At 39.4% G+C, this 18,766-nt stretch overlaps 2 protein-coding genes across 2 annotated transcripts in view; both read left to right on the forward strand.

Annotated features, from left to right (window-relative positions):
* Positions 1–153: 153 nt before the first annotated feature.
* Positions 154–4,712, forward strand: nudcd3 (NudC domain containing 3). The gene is made up of 6 exons (XM_084746416.1): positions 154–519; positions 1,379–1,677; positions 1,810–1,942; positions 2,356–2,499; positions 2,627–2,815; positions 4,298–4,712. Exons 1-6 carry the CDS (start codon positions 322–324, stop codon positions 4,406–4,408), a joined length of 1,074 nt encoding a protein of 357 aa, XP_084602542.1. The 5' UTR covers positions 154–321; the 3' UTR covers positions 4,409–4,712.
* Positions 4,713–8,382: 3,670 nt separating this feature from the next.
* The window catches only part of camk2b2 (calcium/calmodulin-dependent protein kinase (CaM kinase) II beta 2), a 57,894-nt gene continuing 47,510 nt past the window's right edge, over positions 8,383–18,766 (forward strand). Inside the window, exons 1-3 of the mRNA XM_084746715.1 lie at positions 8,383–8,615; positions 15,172–15,266; positions 17,251–17,310. Of these exons, the coding sequence (XP_084602841.1) occupies positions 8,554–8,615; positions 15,172–15,266; positions 17,251–17,310 (217 nt within the window). The 5' untranslated portion in view covers positions 8,383–8,553. The remainder of the gene's footprint in view (positions 8,616–15,171; positions 15,267–17,250; positions 17,311–18,766) is intronic.

The following is an 18,766-nucleotide window of genomic DNA, read 5'->3' on the forward strand; positions in this document are numbered from 1 at the left end:
TGATTATAATCATTGTTAACTTTATTAATGTGTGTAAAATACCACGCTGTATATTTATTTTGTGTTTTTTGTTTTTATATGCGATTATGTTTGTAAGAATTTACGCATTTGTAAAGAGTGTGCACTTATTTTGAAATAATGGGACCGGAAGTGTTATTATTGTTCTGGAAGAAGGAGCACAGCCTTTAGGAAACATTACCCATCAAGTCCTACTTATTTATAAACTTGTATTAATTGCAAACGGCTCTTCATTTCGGTTCGCAACTTGTCTGTTGGGATACTTTAAAGGTCGGTGAACACGGAGAGACGTTAGAAGCCGTCATGGCGTCGCCGCTGGAGATGACAGAGATGTACGACAACGCTCTGCTGGGGATCCTGCAGCACGTTGGAAACATTCAGGACTTTCTGCAGGTCTATTTTGGGTTTTTGTACCGCAAGACGGACTTTTACCGCCTGCTGTCAAGTCCCAACGACAAGATGGGCTTCCCTCCCGGTGTGGCGGAGAAGATGGTGTTAAAGGTGAAGTTTGTCAACATGTAAAATGTTTTCAGTACCATGGCAACATGGTAAAAGATCGACTTCTTCACCTTCAAGTTCAGCTACATTATTTGCACTTGTATTGTTATTATTCGCCATTAAACATCGAAAACATAGGTTATAATATTAGGTACATTTCTGTCATTGATCTCCTATGACAGGATTTTGTAGTTGCTGTTTTGTCCACCTCATTTAAATAACTGCAGGAAACTACAAAATATCGGTCGGTATCAATAATTATCGATTTTATAGGTCGTGAGTGACAACATTTTGTGGAAGTGGTGAATGTGATGCGGTAAATTTTAAACCTCATTTTTAAATTAATTTCCAACAATTTTGATCGTCAATTTATTGTTTTGAGTTAATTTTTAATTTTAAAAAATGTCCAAATTCTCAGATTTCAGCTACTCAAATGTGAATATTTTCTGTACTAACAGAAATGAGCACAGAAATATTAATATTAGATAATATTATCCCAATGTGATGTGAATTGTTTTTGGAAATATGTCTCATGATATTAAGTCTCTAGAAGTCTGTGATGCAACATTTTCCTGTGGTCCAGTGTTAGAAAAGCAAACAAAAATCGAAAGAAATTTCAATATTAAATTGCAATACTTAAGAATTGTTATTTATATCAAATGGGCACTCAAGTATTGTGACAGTGTTGAATCAGGAGATTAGAATATTGTCCTAGTTTTAATACCCTTTCATGTTGAAAAGTTGTGACTTTTTTCTAGTGAACCAAAAGTTAAAAATTACATACAGCAGCAGTAGTTCAGTTCCTCCTGTCTGATTAAAGATGTCTGCTTTGATCTGTGATCATCTTTTCTTCCCTCTTCAGACATTTAAGCTGTTCGAGAAGGTGGCAGAACACGACAGAGAGCGACAGCTGAGCGAGCTGCAGAAGAGAGAGGAGAGTCGGTGCGTTCCTCCGGCCGTTCAGGAGCTGGAGATCGCCGCTGAGCCCGCCGAGGAGGAGCAGAGCACAGAGGCGGCACAGACGGAGAGCACCCCCCTGAGTGGAGGGGACGTTTCGGCCGAGGCGACGGTCAGCTCTCAGCCCGACAGCAGCAGCAGCCGTCCAGGACAGTCAACTCAGGGAGACCAGGCAGCTGCAGCCAACACAAACTCAGCAGAAGAGTGAGTAAACTCTGTCAAAGCCTCTTCTTTTTACTGATGAATAAAATCTCTTTAATCAGTAATAAGTGCAGCGTTTGGGCGCAAACCCTGTGAGGTATCGTAATCATTAAATGATTCTGTGTGTCGTTTCAGGGGTCAGGACAAGTATCAGTCAAACCCTGACAGTTACAACGGAGCAGTGAGAGAAAACTACAGCTGGTCTCAGGACTACAACGACGTGGAGGTCCGAGTGTTTGTGCCAAAGATGGTCGTTAAAGGCCGACAGGTAAACGCAGTGCGGTGACTGGGCCTCACGCACAAACATTCTCTTAAATAGTCTCTTATATTTTCTCTCCACCAAATGTTCTTGACCGTCCAAACTGTGCTGAATGATGAACCCCACTTTATTGTAAATTGGAGGGGCGTGGCATTTGTTTTCTGTTAGCTAGTAACGCCCCCTCAACTCTACATAAGGACAGGTGTTGTGCCGTGTGCAAACACTCTGACACACCTGCCCAAGAAGGAGAGACACTGTGACAAAACACTGCAAGAAAACATAGATAAATCCCAGAAATCAAACAAAATGGAAAGAAAATGTAGTTAGGAACAAAAATAAAAAGAAATTTGCTCGTTCGTTTGTTTGTTTCTTTCATGACGCTGATTGTCTCACACTGATTGTGTCCCGCTGGTTGTCCTCAGGTCAGAGTCGATCTGCAGCCCGGCAGCATAAAGGTGTGTGTGAGGGACGGAGCCGAAGAGAAAACACTGATGGAGGGAGAATTCACCCACAAGATCAACACCGAGAACTCTCTGTGGAGTCTGGAGCCCGGCAGCTGTGTGGTGGTGAGGGCACACACACACACACACACACACACATGCACACACACACACATGCACACACACACACACACACACACACACTTTTCTAAACCAACAACCTTTAATTTCCCTCGCTGTGGTCGACCTGCAGCTGTCGCTCAGTAAGACCTCAGAGGTTTGGTGGAGCGCGGTGCTGAAAGGAGAACAGGAGATTGATATAAACCAAATCAACCGCGAGCGCTCCATGGCGACGGTTGACGACGAGGAGCACGCCGTCTTGGACAGACTCACCTTCGACTACCATCAGAAGCTGCAGGGAAAACCACAGAGTCACGAAATGGTGAGAAAAACCCAACTTAACAAACGCTTGAAGACATTAAGGGGATAGTTTGGATTTTTTTGAAGCGTTGTTGTTCGAGCTACTAAAAAGCTAAGAAATACACTGCTGTGGACAGGGTCAGCAGCAGTTTAAGATATACGTAGAATATTTTCATGGCTTTACTTTGCTGTTAGACACTTTTCAGATGGGAAATCACTGTTATAAAAGCCAAATATCCCTCTCTTCGAACCAACCAAACTCCATCGGCAAAATCAGTAATTTTACCTCGCAGAACACTGGAGTTGCTGGGCTGCTGCCGCCTCAACCAATTAGTTTTGGCGACTTTAATTAATCCGAAACTAACCACTGAAAACAGAGAACTCACACAATAACACAAACAAACTAACCTAAAGGCAGGAGAAGACCAGCAGCTCCTGTTCTCTGTGAGGTAAAATGACTGATTCCGTTAATGGAGTTTGGTTGGTTTGGAGAGAGCAGTATTTGGCTTATATAACAACCATTTCCTGACAGAAAAGACACCTAAAGAATCTATATCAGTTTAGGTATATATTTAGAATATTTTCACCACTTCAACCTGCTGTCAGACTTTCCTGACAGGAAACTGCTGTTATAAAAGCTAAATATCACTCTCTACAAACCAACCAAACTCATTCACTTCTGCCTTGATGTGTTTGCTTGTTTGTCTCATTTTGTGACTTCAGTGTTTCAAAAGGACAGTTTGGATTCATCAGAGTCACAAAATAACACAAACAAACTAATGGATCGAGGGAAACAGTCGTGTTCAGAAATCAGTCACCGGCGCAACAAAATAATTTTTCACATTCACACGCTGTAATTTACACTGAGATGTGGAGTGAAAGAGAACAGAGAAAGAGAACACCAGCAGGTCGAGGTGAAACTGTGAATAAAGTAAAGAATCCATTAAAATATGCCCTGATTGGGAAATCCTCGCTGTTTAATTTTGGTCTGATAAGTTTTGTGGGTGTTTTTTTTTTTAAAATCTTTTTTCCAGCACTGTAATCGGAAAAAATCTTTTTGCAGACTGATCTGATGTGAGAAGAATCTCCTCAGTAACATAAAATCAGTTCATTCACTGTGTTTCTTAGTTTATTAAGTAGACTTTTATTTTATTTATGTAAAGTAGATGAGAATTAAGAGATATTTGGGTTTTATGTTTATGTAAAAATGATTTATTCAGACATGAGAGCAAAATGCATGAAAGGGGCTGAAATGTGTGTTTGATTGTGAATACTGAGACGCTGAAAAGGCTTCACAGATTTAAAGAAGTGAAAGAAAAAGAGTTTAATGTCTAAATCTGCAGCAGTTAGTTTTTATTTGTCAGTGGTCGGTTACAGCAGGTCGACTCACCTCTAGATGGCAGTGTTGTCTTTATCAGAGTGGACGGTTCAGGTTTGACACCTCTTCCTCCTCTTCCTCCTCTTCCTCCTCTTCCTCCTCTTCCTCCACGTGGCTCTTTTACAGAAGGTGCACGAGATGCTGAAGAAGGGCTGGGACGCCGAGGGCTCGCCGTTCAAGGGGCAGCAGTTCGACCCGTCCATGTTCGACATCCCGCCCAGCGCCGTGCAGTTCTGAGGCGGCGGCGGCCCCGAACTCAGCCAAATACGAACTGTTTATTTTACAGGAAGTCGACGTTTGTGTTGGAAGTTTGTCTTTGACTGTAAGAGCAGAACTGAAGCTGTTTTGTGTGGACGGACGGACGGACAGACGGACGGGAGGAGTTACAGATGTGACGAGGTCGTTGTATCAAACCTTCATTTGATGTTTTGGCAGAGTGACATCTGATAGACGTGAACTTCGTTAACTGTTTTGCTCTTTATTTAATGAATAATACAGTGCCTATATCAGGGGTCTGCAACTTTTAGGATCTGAAGAGCCAGTTTTGGCCAAAAAAAGAGAAAATAAAATCTGTCTGGAGCTGCAACTATTAAACTTTCTCTTTTTTTTTCATTTGGGGTCCATAGGTAGTTTATAGAGACTCAATTTAAAAAAGTAAATACATGAATAGAAATTGATAAATGGAAATATTCTCAAATTTCAATCAATCAATCAATCAATCAATCAATAACTCGTCCACAACAAAGGAAGGAACAGCTGGACAAACTAATAAACTTAGAGCATCAAATCAAATGTAATATTTTCTGGTTTCTTTCCTCTCTGACAGGAACGAGGACGTCATCTTCAGTTTTGATCAACATTTTTCAACATTTTCTGACATTTCATGAACCAAACAACTAATTGATTAATTGAGAAAATAATCAACCAATTAACTGATGATGAAAGTAAACCACTATATCATACAAAAGAATTTCATGATATTTTATATCGAGGTAATCCAAGAACATTAATATTGTGATTCTTGTTTAGCTTAATTTAAAAAATTACTCAGAACTGTTAATCAATTATCAAAATAGCTTCAGCTTAATTTAATAGTTGTTTAATTATAGATCAGTTGTTGTAGCTGTTGATCAATTTAAATATATAAAAAAATGAAATTTCCACTCAGTGAAGCATTTTTTCACTGAAGGTCGTGATAATGAATTATGGTAGTGTATCGTTCTGTATTTTAAAATTGTAATCTTACTAATAATCCACGTTTTTACTCTGATTACTTCTTGTTTTATCTGTAACTATAATGGAATACAGTTATCTTTATTTTTGTATCCAGATTACATAATCCCATCAGATGTAATCTGTTACTCAACAAGCCTGATAGTGGAGTGGATAACTGTTCAGGCTCCTTTGCTCCCCTTCAGACAGGAACTTATCTTTTATCTTCCTTCACTGGACTCTGATCACTCGCTTCATTAAAAACTTTTTCTGTTTCCTGACACACGAGAGAAACTAATAACATCTTCCCGTCTTCACTTAGTCCAATCAGAAACATTCTGCTGAGCTGTTCTGACTCCGCGTCCATTAATCCACGGCGGCGTAGTGCTCCGATACGTTCCACACCCGTCTGTCTTTTCCACCGTCCACATGGAAAGAGTGAGCTGATGATGGGAGGAAGATGGAAAGATGGAGAGACAGAGTGAAGTGACTGAAGCCTCGTTCCTCCTCATCATCAGCTGGAGGGAAGAGCTGACATTTAAATATGAAACATAAGATCAGATGTTTGTCACATACGTTTCTTTTTTTAGTCTCTCTGAAGGAAATGAAACGAGTTCCTGATGTTCACCTCCTTTATTTAAAGAACATATCAGTCGATATCGATAATTATTGATCGTACAGGTCAGTGGTTCCCAAACTTTTTTTTCACGCCCCCACCTCAAATTAAATTAAATCAATAGCTGATTAATTTAATTTAATTTAATTCATCAACTATTTTGATAATCAATTAATCGACAAAAAGTCAAAATTCTATAATGAAATGACTATTAAATTAATCTTCATCTATTTTGATGATTGATTAATTGTTCTGAGACATTTTTTTTATTTAAAATAGTCAGAAATTCTCTGATTTCAGCTTCTTAAATGTGAATATTTTCTGGTTTCTTTCCTCCTCTTTGACAGTAAACTGAATATTTTTGAGTTGTGGACAAAACAAGACATTTGAGGACGTCATCGCGAACATTTTTCAACATTTTCGGACATTTTATGGCACAAACAACTAATTAAAATAATCAAGGAAATAATGGATAGATTAATCAATAATTTAAAAAAATGTTACAGGAAGGACAACACTGTGACAGGATTAATTAATCAACTGTTTGAGAAAATGATCGACCGATTAATCAACAATGAGATAAAGGTCAGCACGACACTTTATTTCTCCTATGATCATTGGTTATTTGTGACTTTACACAAAAGCAGCCGACACGCCCATTTCAACCAGACAGGACAGAAAATTATTATTTATTCTGCCTCTGATCAACAAACACAAACCTGAACCTCAATCGTTCTGAGCAACAGAGGCAGCGAGTTCTAGCCAATCAGAGGCAGAGTTCCCAGAGTACAGGTGGGAAAAAATAAAGCATCAATCGATCAATCAAAACCGTCCTCTACTGTCGACTAGAGCGAGTGCTGGGATGAGTCACTGGTTTGAGTTTTGAATCAAACTTTAAAAACAAAAAGGTTTTGCTGACCTCTAATCTGTTGTTGAGATAATTATTTTTCCTCTTAGAAAAACTTGAATGTTTTAAGTTTTAGAAACAAGCAAAAATGCTGAGTAAACTCATTAAAGTTAAAGTTAATAAATGAATATTTTAGAAGCAACCATTTAATTTTCCTAACAAACCGTTGCCAGATTAATACGCCCTAAATGTTTGGGGTTTTTTTTTGCAGGGCTGCAGGATTTGGCAAAAGAAACATATTGCAATTATTTATATATTTATGAGTCACGGTTAATGGGAATGATAATTTTGCATTACAATTTTAATTTTCAATAAGAAAAACTATTAAAATCATGATGATGCGACATTTGTTGGGGTCTGCACAAAACAAAGCTTACAACTGGAGAACAGAATCTGTAGGGCAGCACTTCATTATTTCCATCTTCTTGATATTTTGATGAATTGTGCAGCCCAGATTTTACTTTTATTTTGTTAAAAGTGACTACAGATGCAGATGCAGACCCGCAGACAGCCAAACAGTCCTGTGTAATTACTGAAGTGCACTGAGTAGAAGTGCATTAAATTTTCTGCAGTTTTTTGATTCACTGAGGGCTTCCTCATGAAAGTCTATAAATAGACTCAAACCGGCAGCCCCAGTAAGTTCCAAGTGAAGTAATTTCATTATCGTCTGCAGGCCTCTCTTCATTATATGATTTATAATAATGTGTAATCAAACGCTGCGCTCCCCCGCACTCTTCAATCAGCACACTCCCAGCCTCTGATTTCACTTTTTCTTTACTTCTTTTCACTCTAAAACTAAACTATTTGTTTTAACTTGAGAAAGTCAGTGTCTGGGCTGGTCATTTTGTAATCATTCAAAACTAGTCAAACAGATTTATTCAAATTCAGTTGAGAAAATGTTCAATTAGCTTAAGATATTAAGTTGAAACAACAACTCTTCAGTCGTGTTTTAGATGTTTCCCTGCTCCAACACACCTGATTCAAATGATCAGGTTGTTGTCAGGCTTCTGCAGAGGCTTGATGACGAGCTGATCATGTGACTCAGGTGTGTTGGAGCAGGGGAACATCTAAAACATGCAGGACAGGGGTACCTGAGGACCAGGGTTGGGGAACACTGATGTACGTGACTGAAACGTGGGTATCATGTATCAAAGTCGGAGAGTTGCTGACGCTCAAACAAAAAGTGTCGCAAACATCCCCGGTCTCCCCTACCAGCAGATTCCTGCCAGATTCTGTCCAAAAAAAAAAAAAAAAGTGTGTTGATTCCACTGTAATTTTTTTTTACAGTGTCGCTCTTTTTTCTGATCCGGAGGAACACGTCATGTGGTGAGCTCACATTACCAGTTAGAGTGGTATTTAAAGAGTCCGTCCTCCCCGCCTGACAGAGCGGAGAACCCACAGCCGAGCGAGCCGGTGGGACCGTGTCAGCGCGCGCGCGCGTGAGAGACTCCCTGTGCGTGTGTGTGTGTGTGTGTGTGTTTGTGTGTGTGTGTGCGTTTCACACCGGGCTGCAGCTGAACCGTCCGGAGGTCTGAGGTGGGCGGAGACAGAGAGCACCGAGAGGTCCTCCTCCTCCTCCTCCCGTCCGTCCGCAGCGACGCACCGAGCGCATTTCGGACTCCCGCACCCGTCCGAGGAGGAAACATCATGGCAACGACTACTTGTACACGTTTCACAGATGAATACCAGCTGTACGAGGAGCTTGGCAAGTACGTCTCACCGCTTTTTTTTTTCTCTCTCTCTCTCTGAGTCTCCTGCCTGCATGACCCTGTTCTAACCCAACCGCACCAGAGCCATGAGGGATGGAGCTCCTGCACAACATCTGCGGTGATGGATGCAGCTCCATCCCTCCAAAACAAAACGCACGCTGCTCCAGAGCCTCTAAAATTAGCCTCAGTGCATGGCTTCTTTTTTTTTTTTTTATTATTCTCACACCATCAGGGGGCAGATAGTTGGATTTTGCATGACGGGGCTGCAGGAGCACTTCTGGGCAACCCCCCCAACACACACACACACACACACACACACTCTCTCTCTCTCTCTCCACCCACTCCTCCACCTCCCCACCTCGTCTCCTCCTCCTCTTCTCTGCTGCCCAAAGGCTAATTAGGGACAAACAGGCCTGATATGAGGGAAGAGCTCAAGTGTTGGAATTAAGCTGCCTCATCATCATCAGCTGGCTTTAATCACAGCAGCACACTGCTTCAGGGCTGCAGCCAGCCTCTGGTTCCTCGATTAATCGATTAGTTGTTTGATCAGAAGACGGTGAAAACTGTTCAGAATTGCAGCATCAAATGTCTTGTTTTGTCCACAACTCAAAGATATTCTGCTTGTTGATGCAGAAGAGTGAAGAAATCAGCAAATATTTGAAATTAAGGGGCTGAAATCAGATAAATTTGACTTTTTTCCTCAAAAAATTACTCAGACCAATTAGTCGATTAGTCGTTTAGTCTATAAAATGTTAGAAAATGTTGCCAAATGAAAGAATTTTGGTTTGTTTTCTCAAAAAATGACTCAAATTGATAAAATGTAAGAATGAGGTGAAATTTTTTTATTGTTTCTAAAAGCCCAGGATTACATCCTCAAATTTGTCGAAAGATATTCAGTTTCGAGTAAAGACAGAAAATATTCACATTTAAGAAGATGAAATCAGAGAATTTATTCTTTAAAAAAAATAACCCAAAATTATTAATTTATGATCAGAATAGTTGGTGATTAATTTAATTCTGATAACTAATTGATTAATCGTTAGTGGAGATGTCAGAGAACACTGCTGCTGCTGCCTTTCATCTACACAAGGTGATATCTAGAACCATAAATGGTTCCTCACCTTGTCCCCAGAGGAGATCCCGCTTTGGTTCCTGGTACAACCTTTTATACAAGAAAGTTATACCAAGAGTCTAACATAGAGGGTTCTACTTAGAACTGTCTGTGAAAGGTTTCACCCAGAACCCCCTATGAGAGGCTCCACAGAGAACCCTTCTATTGTGTAATGGTTCCACCCAGAAAACTCCTTTCCAGAACCTTTCCACCTTCTAAATTTGTGAACAAGAACAGTGTTAGAACAAGGTTCTATGAAAACCTTGTTTTAATATTCCAGTGATCTTATCTATAATACACCTTGGGGGTTCTACCAAAAACCCTTTTATATCATTGTACAAAGAACCCTTGATGAAAGAGTTCTTCAAGGATTCTAAAAGTGCTAAGAAGAACCTGCTTGGGAGAACCTTTGTTATATTCCAAGGGTTTTATCTAGATCCAAACGAGAGGGTTCTACCAAAAACCTCTTTTATATCATGGTACAAAGACCCCTTGAAGAAAGTGTTCTCAACAATCTTTGAAGAACTCTTTCTCCAAAGAAGGGTTCTTAATGGAACCCTTAGTCTTACAAACAACACCCGGCAAAACCCTTTTCGTTCATCAGAAGCAAATGGTTCTGGGTAGAACCTCAGCCCTTCAGGGAGAACCCTTTTAGAACCCTTGTTTCTCAGAGCGTGTTGTTGATCTTGTGAGGTGTGTCCTGTGTTTAAAAGCAGGCGCAGTAGAAGAGATAGAACCTCAGCCCTTCAGGGAGAACCCTTTTAGAACCCTGGTTTCTCAGAGCTCGTTGTTGATCTTGTGAGGTGTGTCCTGTGTTTAAAAGCAGGCGCAGTAGAAGAGATAGAACCTCAGCCCTTCAGGGAGAACCCTTTTAGAACCCTGGTTTCTCAGAGCGTGTTGTTGATCTTGTGAGGTGTGTCCTGTGTTTAAAAGCAGGCGCAGTAGAAGAGATAGAACCTCAGCCCTATAGGGAGAACCCTTTTAGAACCCTGGTTTCTCAGAGCGTGTTGTTGATCTTGTGAGGTGTGTCCTGTGTTTAAAAGCAGGCACAGTAGAAGAGATAGAACCTCAGCCCTTCAGGGAGAACCCTTTTAGAACCCTGGTTTCTCAGAGTGTGTTGTTGATCTTGTGAGGTGTGTCCTGTGTTTAAAAGCAGGAGCAGACTGTTGAGGATTGTTGGGTGTGTTTTTTTTTTGAGGATTGCTGAGGATGTGTGGCCCCTAACAGGATGCAGACTAATGGAGAGAGACTGGAGAGGCTCTGGGTGCCACAGTGGGTAGATGCAAAGTGGACTCAGTGTCTCTGTCAGGTTGTGCGTGGGTAGAGAGGATCTCTCTCTCTCTCTCTCTCTCTCTCTCTCTCTCTCTCTGCAATGTTTGCCTCACAGGAACATTTATTCCACCACACCAGCACTGGAGGGGATATAAAAAAAAAAGGAAAAGAAAAGAAAAGCTCAGTAGAGCTGAGAGCTCGCTGCTGGTGGATGGTTTCACTTCTCGTGTTGATATTTTCATTTTACAGACTGCTTTGACTTGTTTGGTGACGGCTGGGATCTCCAGCCTCGTGTGTGTGGGATGTGATGATAAGTTAAAGACAATAGACTGAAGCAGCAGCTGCCCTCGCTGATAACAGAGCTTCACTGCTGTTTTGCTGGTGTTGTCACTTCTCGTTGTTGTTGTTGTGTGTTTGCTCTTTCTCTCTCTCTCTCTGTGTGTGTGTGTGTGTGTGTGTGTGACGCCGACCTGACGATGATGAGCAGGTCAAGTGTTGTGAGTCAGGCTGATGTGCACCGCTTCAGTCAAAGTTTAAGTAATAGGTTGATTAATAAAAAGTTGACTGACAGACAAAAAGTCACATAGCTATTTTTATCTAATTAATTTTTTTTTTTTCTGTTTTTGAAACCAGTCCAATTTAATTTATAAGTTGTATAGCCTATAAAATGTCTGAAAATGGTGAACAATGAAAGAATTTAGATGTTTTCTTCTACAAAATTGTCAGGAAATGGTGAAAATCACCATCAATCACCGTTTCTAAAAGTCTGAGACCAAACTCTAGACTCCAACTAGCGGTTATTTTCATGATCAATATTTTTTTCGATTAGTTGTTTGTTCCAGAAAATGGTGCAGTATATTGATCAAAGCCCAATATGACGTTCTAAAATGTTTTGTTTTGTCCACAACTCAAAAATATTCAGTTTACTGTCAGAGAGGAGTAAAGAAATTAGGAAATATTCACATTTAAGTGGATAAATCAGAGAATTTGGACTTTAAAAAAAGAAAAATGATGACTCTATTAATCGTTGCAGGTCTACTTTAATCACAGTGGCACACAGCTTTAGAGCGACTAACCAGTCATCATCAACTAATCATTTTCTCAATTAATCGATTAGTTGTTTGGTCAGAAAAAAGACATCTTTATATGTCTTGTTATAAGATAATTCTCAGCCTTTTTGGTGAAGTTAGTGAGAAAACTCAGGACAGAGTGTGGTTTTATTCTCCCTGGAACAAATTGCCTTTGATTTTTAATGAATTATTTAAAAAAAATATATTGCAACTTTCTTTTGCAAATTTCCTAAAAGCTTTGCAACATGCATTGCAATTTTTTTTAGAACAGCTGCTTTGAAATCAGGCATTTTATGACCCAAAATTAGTAATTGGTTTGATTTAATAGATGTTTATTAAGGGATTAACCAATTAATCTTTGCAGCTCTAAACCAAACAACTCGGTGATTAATAGAGAAAATAACTGACAGATTAATCGGCAATGAAAATAATCGTGCATGAGACAAAGCGTAAACCTCTGCTTTAAAGCTGCTTTTCAGTTAAGAAAATTGTTTTCCAGATATATTACATATTTGCTTTTTGGGTAAATGGCCCCTTGAATGTTTTGTTGATTACTTTTGGCTATTGAAAAAACAGAATTAGGTTAGAAAAGATCAGATTTTAGGTTATGTCACACTCTGACTTAAACAAATCCAGGATTTTGCTGCCCTCCTCCTGACTCCCACCTGCCCGGCAGGTAACCTGTCACGTCGAAGCGCTGCCGCCTTCTCCACCGCACAGCCGGAGTGTCAGCGAGTGTCATGCTTACTCACCATGTCTCCTCATCATGCATGTTGGAGTGCTCGTGAGAGAGAGAGAGAGAGAGAGAGAGAGGCAGGGGCTCTGAGGGGTGTGCGAGTGCTTCATTGCGTAACAATACTGAGGTGAGATAAAATTAGCTCTGAGAAGTGACAGAGGTGGTTATTTCTGTTTGTCTCCGTTGGGTTTGATGAGCAAATGTGGCCCTAAAAACTCCTGCACGCACACAATAACAGTACTTATCCTTGAAACGCTGCGTTTCTTCCTCTAATTCTTGACATTTGGTGCCACTAACATCGATGAAATTATTCAAATCAGGGAGAAAAGACGCCTGGAAGACTGGCTTCTGTTTCAAATTGAGTATAGACAAATGTCACACGTGGTTGTTGTTAATTTTCAGTCTTTAAAGAAGGTGGGAGAAATGTCAAGTACAGTGCCTGATAATCACTGGATGCAGAATTTTTCTATAAATTTCCAAGTTCAGGTCAACAAAAGCACATTAGAACGAAGGTAATAATTTCTGAAACGGGTCGTCTGAAATTGTGACCTGGAAATTGAACAAAAACATGCAGCATCTTGTCGGTTCTTTGTTTCACTAGTTTTAAAAACTGAATAATGTTAATTACAAAAACCTCTTGTACTCAGTAACTTAACCTCTGGGTATAAAATCCTCTGTCTCATGTAGAGAGAAGATAACAGTAAAAAATAGGGCTGAACGATTTTGAAAAAAATATCTAATCATTGTTAGTTAATGTGAGCTAACACTACCGTTAGCTACTGTTAGCTGACACTACTGTTAGCTACTGTCACCTAGCACTACTATAAACAAGAACTACCTTTTGCTTTTGTTAGCTTGTTACCTTAGCTGCTAGTTACCGCTAGTTAGCTCATTGAAAATTAAATTTAGTTTAGTCAACTCATCTAAAAGTAGAAAACACACTAGAAAACTGTAACTAAAACATACAAAAAAATTAGCACTCAGTTTCAAGACAGATAATTTAGAGGTGTTGGTAACATCTGTAGAGAAATCCAAAGATCTTCTTTTTGGGAAATTTACAACGGCGCTAACTCGGGAGATAAAAGAATTGTGTAAAAGCAATAAAAGAGCAGTGATACAGAAGAAATTAGCTACTGTTAGTGACTGTCATCAAACTGTACTTTAGTGACCACTACACCATTGTTTAGCTAACACTACCGTTAGTCACTGTTAGCCAACACTACATAGGCTACTTTTAGCTAACACTACCATTAGTTATAGTTAGCAAACACAGCTATTACTTCCTAACACTACTCTCACCTAGCACTACTGTTAGCTACTGTTAGTTAATACTACTGTTAGCTAACATTTCCATTACTTACTATTAACAAACACTGCTGTTAGCTGACACTACTGTTAGTTACTATTAGCAAACACTAATAAGGTACTGTTTAGCTTTACTACATTAGCTATTGTTACCTGGCACTGCTGTTAGCAAGAACTACCTTTAGCTTCTGTTAACTAACACTAGGTAATGTTAGCTAACACAACCGTTAGTTACTGTGAGTGTTAGCCATTGTCACCTAACACTACTGCTACTTACTGTCAGCTAATGCCACTGTTAGTTGTTGTCGCCTAGCACTACTGTTAGCAAGAATTACTTTTAGCTCCTGTTAGCTAACATTACCATTGGTAAACCCTACCATTAGCTACTGTTAGAGAACACTACCGCTACTTTTGTCATTTTCAGCTTTAACTGTAACATTTAAACATATATAGTTAGATATATGGTGAAACACAGTGATGCAACTTATTGATGTTTCTGCTGTGTTTATTTTATTTACTGTATTGCTTTGCCAGCATCTTTGATAAACTTAATCTACCTTACAGTGACATACATCAGTCAGACTAACTGCTAGATTGGGGTAAACTCAGCTCGTCACTTTTTCTTTAGTCTTCAGTCAAGCTTACTTCAGTGAAAGCATGAGATTTATACACGTTGAAATAACATCACGAAAAAAGAAAATGTTAAACAACAGTTATTGCAAAAAGGGCTAAAATTTTAATTTTAAAGTTTAAGTTTTGCACATTATAATTTGTGTTTAAGTTCTGTAACTTGTTCCAATTTCTTTGCAAAAGTGACACTATGTTGTTTACACGTGAAGTTGGCACTCCACTGACACTGGCTTATCTTGTTCTCTCTAAAACCTGGATTCATGTGCATCAGGCATTCAGATCAGGGTGGTGTGAAAGCAAAGAGGAGTCCAGGACAACACAGTGAGGTCGATCTGATAGCTGAGATGCTCCCTTTTGATGCTGACAAAGCTTATATGGCAGCTGACCCGTCTCGTCCTCCTCCTCCTCTTGTCTCCTGTCTCTGTTTCCTAGGGGGGCCTTTTCAGTGGTGCGCCGCTGTGTCAAACTCTGCACAGGCCAAGAGTACGCCGCCAAAATCATCAACACCAAAAAGCTCTCGGCCAGAGGTGAGAGAAAGACGGTAACAGATACCCTGTGACATGGTGGGCTCACAAGAATATGAAGAAGCAGAGAGGCATCATGGGGGTTTTCATCATGGTGTGTGTGTGTCTGTGTGTGTGTGTGTGTGTGTGTGTGTGTGTGTGTGTGTGTGTGTCCCAGATCTGAAAGCTCACATTAGCATATTTTAGCGAGTGTTTGATTCCAGCGTGTGAAGCCTCCACGTCTGTTCCTCTGAGAGCAGCAGATGATGGTTTCAGACAGAATCCACGGCTTCAGAAAGGACGGCAGAAATCATAATTTTCCCCCGAACAAAATGTAACGAAGACACGATTCTAACAGGATAAAATCACAAGTTGATGTTTGATTTTTACGCTCTACTACAGCTTGCTGGTTTGGTTGTAACAGAATATGAATAAGTGTCCCGTTTAAAGCTTATTTGTAGTGTTATCTGATCAAGCAACCTCCTGTGTTGTGTGTATGGTGTAATTACTGCAAAGCAATGAGATTCCTCTCCCTTGTTTCCTTTCCTCTTCTCTCCTATTTCCTCTCTTCGTGCTGGATGCTTCCTTTCATAAGTCTTGAGTTAAGATAGAAGAGGCTAAGACTGGATTTTTCACAATTTGGTACAACAGAAGTAAATCCAATATCACTTTTCAACTTTTATGTCCGTTACCTAGCAACCAACACTACTTTTCTCATCTCATCAAGCTAAAACAACTTTGTAACCTTTTTTTATCATTGAAACATACAAAAAAACAAAAACAAAGATTGACCCTTAATTTCAAGACAGGCTATTAGCTACTTTCACCTAACACAAGTGTTAGATACTGTTGGCTAACACTGCCATTAGCTACTGTCACCTGACATTACTGTTAGCTACTATTAGCTATGAGTACTATTACCTACTGTCATCTAACACTAGTGTTAGCGAATGTTAGCAACCACTACCATTAGCTACTTTCACCACCACTGTTAGCTGTAAGCTAACACTATCATTAGCTACTGTCACCTAACACAACTGTTAGCTGTTAGCCATCACTACCTTTAGCTACTGTTAGCTATCACTACCATCAGCTACTGTTACCTGACACTACTATTAGCTATCACAACCATTAGCTACTGTTAACTAACACTACCATTAACTCATGAACTATTAATTACAACACAACAGTCATGTACAGAATATCTTGAGCTAACAGACAGGTTTTCAAATGGGCTCATCTCGTAAACTCGATAAACACGACCCAGTTTTAATATAACATAACACTGCTGTTAGCTAACACTACTGTTACAGGAGCTAACTGTCTGTTAGCTGCTGTTAGCGATAACTACCTTTAGCTACTGTTAGTTAACACTACTGTTAGCTACTGTTTGTAAACTAGCTAATATTACAGGTGAAAAAGTGTAAATCAGAACGCTAACTGTTAGCCTAAAGTTAGGAGATTTCGTGATGGTAGGATGCTAATTAGGACAGGAACATTAACTTCGGAACTGTTCATCTGTAGTGGCTTTTTTCCTAAACCTAATTACCATGGTTACCAAACAGTTAAGATAGGATCTGCAATTTAGGAAGTGTTTTGTTTCCTTTATTCCTGTCCTTACTCCCATTCTCTCTCTCCTCTCTTCTCCTCTTCCTCTTCTCTTCCTCTTCCTCGTCTCCTCTATCTGGAATGAGGGGTTAAATGGGCATCTGGGACAAATGTGGCCCTCAGGCCGTCCTCACAGATGTATGCAGGAAAGTCATTTGTATGATTTGTGTGAGTGTGTGTGTGTCTCACAACTCCTCATCAATCACCTTGAGAAAAGTTAAACTTTGTAAACTAAAATGAGGTTTTCATTATGACTCAGTTGATTCCATTGACACATTTTTAAAAATAACAACCACCATCAGCTGTATTCTTCTTTAATGTCCACCTGCTTTAAACAGCTTCTTCTTCTTTCACGTGTTTGTTTAAATCTGAGATGTAAAGTTTGACTTTCTTCTTGTAGACCATCAGAAGCTGGAGAGAGAAGCCAGGATCTGCAGATTACTCAAGCACCCCAATATCGGTGAGACTTTTTAAAGTGTTTCCTCTTCGAAATCACAGGTTTAGATCAGATTTAAATTAGATCTGTGGCTCCCGACTCTTTTTAGAAACTACAGTTTACATACAGGGTCTCTGCAGGTCCTTAAAGGGCCATAGAGTGTATATCAAATAGGCTGAAATCCTAATTTACAAGCTATGGTTGAAATAAGCGATGTTCTAAACTGTAAGCTGATCAGCTGTTTATAACTGTCAGTGTAAAGTTATGTCCATTATCCTGAAAAAAGAAGTCCACTGCTCTGAAAATACACACTCTGGACCATGACTTCGGTGGCTGCCTCGCACTGTCCACCACACTCCACTAACATTTTTCTTAATTTAACTGTTATAAACGTCTTCCCCTTCCAAAAGATTATTAATGATTTCTTATGACTCATAAACAGACACTGATTCATTCAGAAAAAAAATCGGCTTTAATTTGAATCCTGATTAATGTGAAATGCACATAAAAAACAGTTATTTTTGTTGAGTATTTCACCATAACATGTTTCCTTGATCTCTGATGACGCAGAGATTGACACAGATTTCTCCTTTAAAAAGTCGAGAATCCTATAATCTGAATTTTAGGTCTTAGTACTGTTATTTTAGCCTTAGGCCTTAGCATTAATGGTAACTGTGCCACTCAACAATAATAAGTGCTTTGGATTTCACATTCATAGTCATGAAATCGGTCTTAAATTGCATTCATTAAGGGTCTTTAAAAAGTCTTAAAAGTCTTAAATTATCCTGTTAAAACTTGCAGAGACGCTGTATACAAGATCATGATTGTGACCCTCTTTGGAGACTCGCTAATTAATCAAACAGTCAATCAGTCAATGGACAGAAAATAAAACAATAGAATAACAATGTTTTAGTGTTTTTTTTTATGATAAGATAAAGTAAGTTTATTTGTATAGCACCTTTCAACAAGAGATTTCAAATTGCTTTACAGGTTGTTATTGGAGCATAGAGTGAAAGGGCGGGACTTAGGAAGGGTCAAGGTTCTAATGGGCTCATCTCATAAACGCACAGTACTGTTAGCTAACACTAACGTTACTGTAACTTAATACTCATATTACTGACAGCTACTGTTAGAGAACATTATCTTTAGCTTCTGTTAGCTAACACTACTGTTAGCTTATGCTGCATTCAAATGGAACTCGTGAACTCTTAATTACGACAAGGAATTTGCAAACAGAACGTTATGAACCCGGAGCTAACAGAAAATTTCAGTTCACAATGTTGTGAACACAACATGGGGGTTGGCATTCTAATGTAAACACGGTAAACACAACCCCATTTGAGTGCACCATAATGCTACTGTTAGCTACTTTTAGCTACTGTCACCTAATACTACTGTTAGAAACAGTAGTTAACAGTCTATTAGCTACTGTTAGCAACAACTATCTTTAGCTACTCTTAGTTAACACTAGCGTTAACTG

This window comes from Lutjanus erythropterus, chromosome 20 (genome assembly GCF_056507025.1).
Source record: "Lutjanus erythropterus isolate fLutEry1 chromosome 20, fLutEry1.hap2, whole genome shotgun sequence".
NCBI lineage: Eukaryota > Metazoa > Chordata > Actinopteri > Lutjaniformes > Lutjanidae > Lutjanus > Lutjanus erythropterus.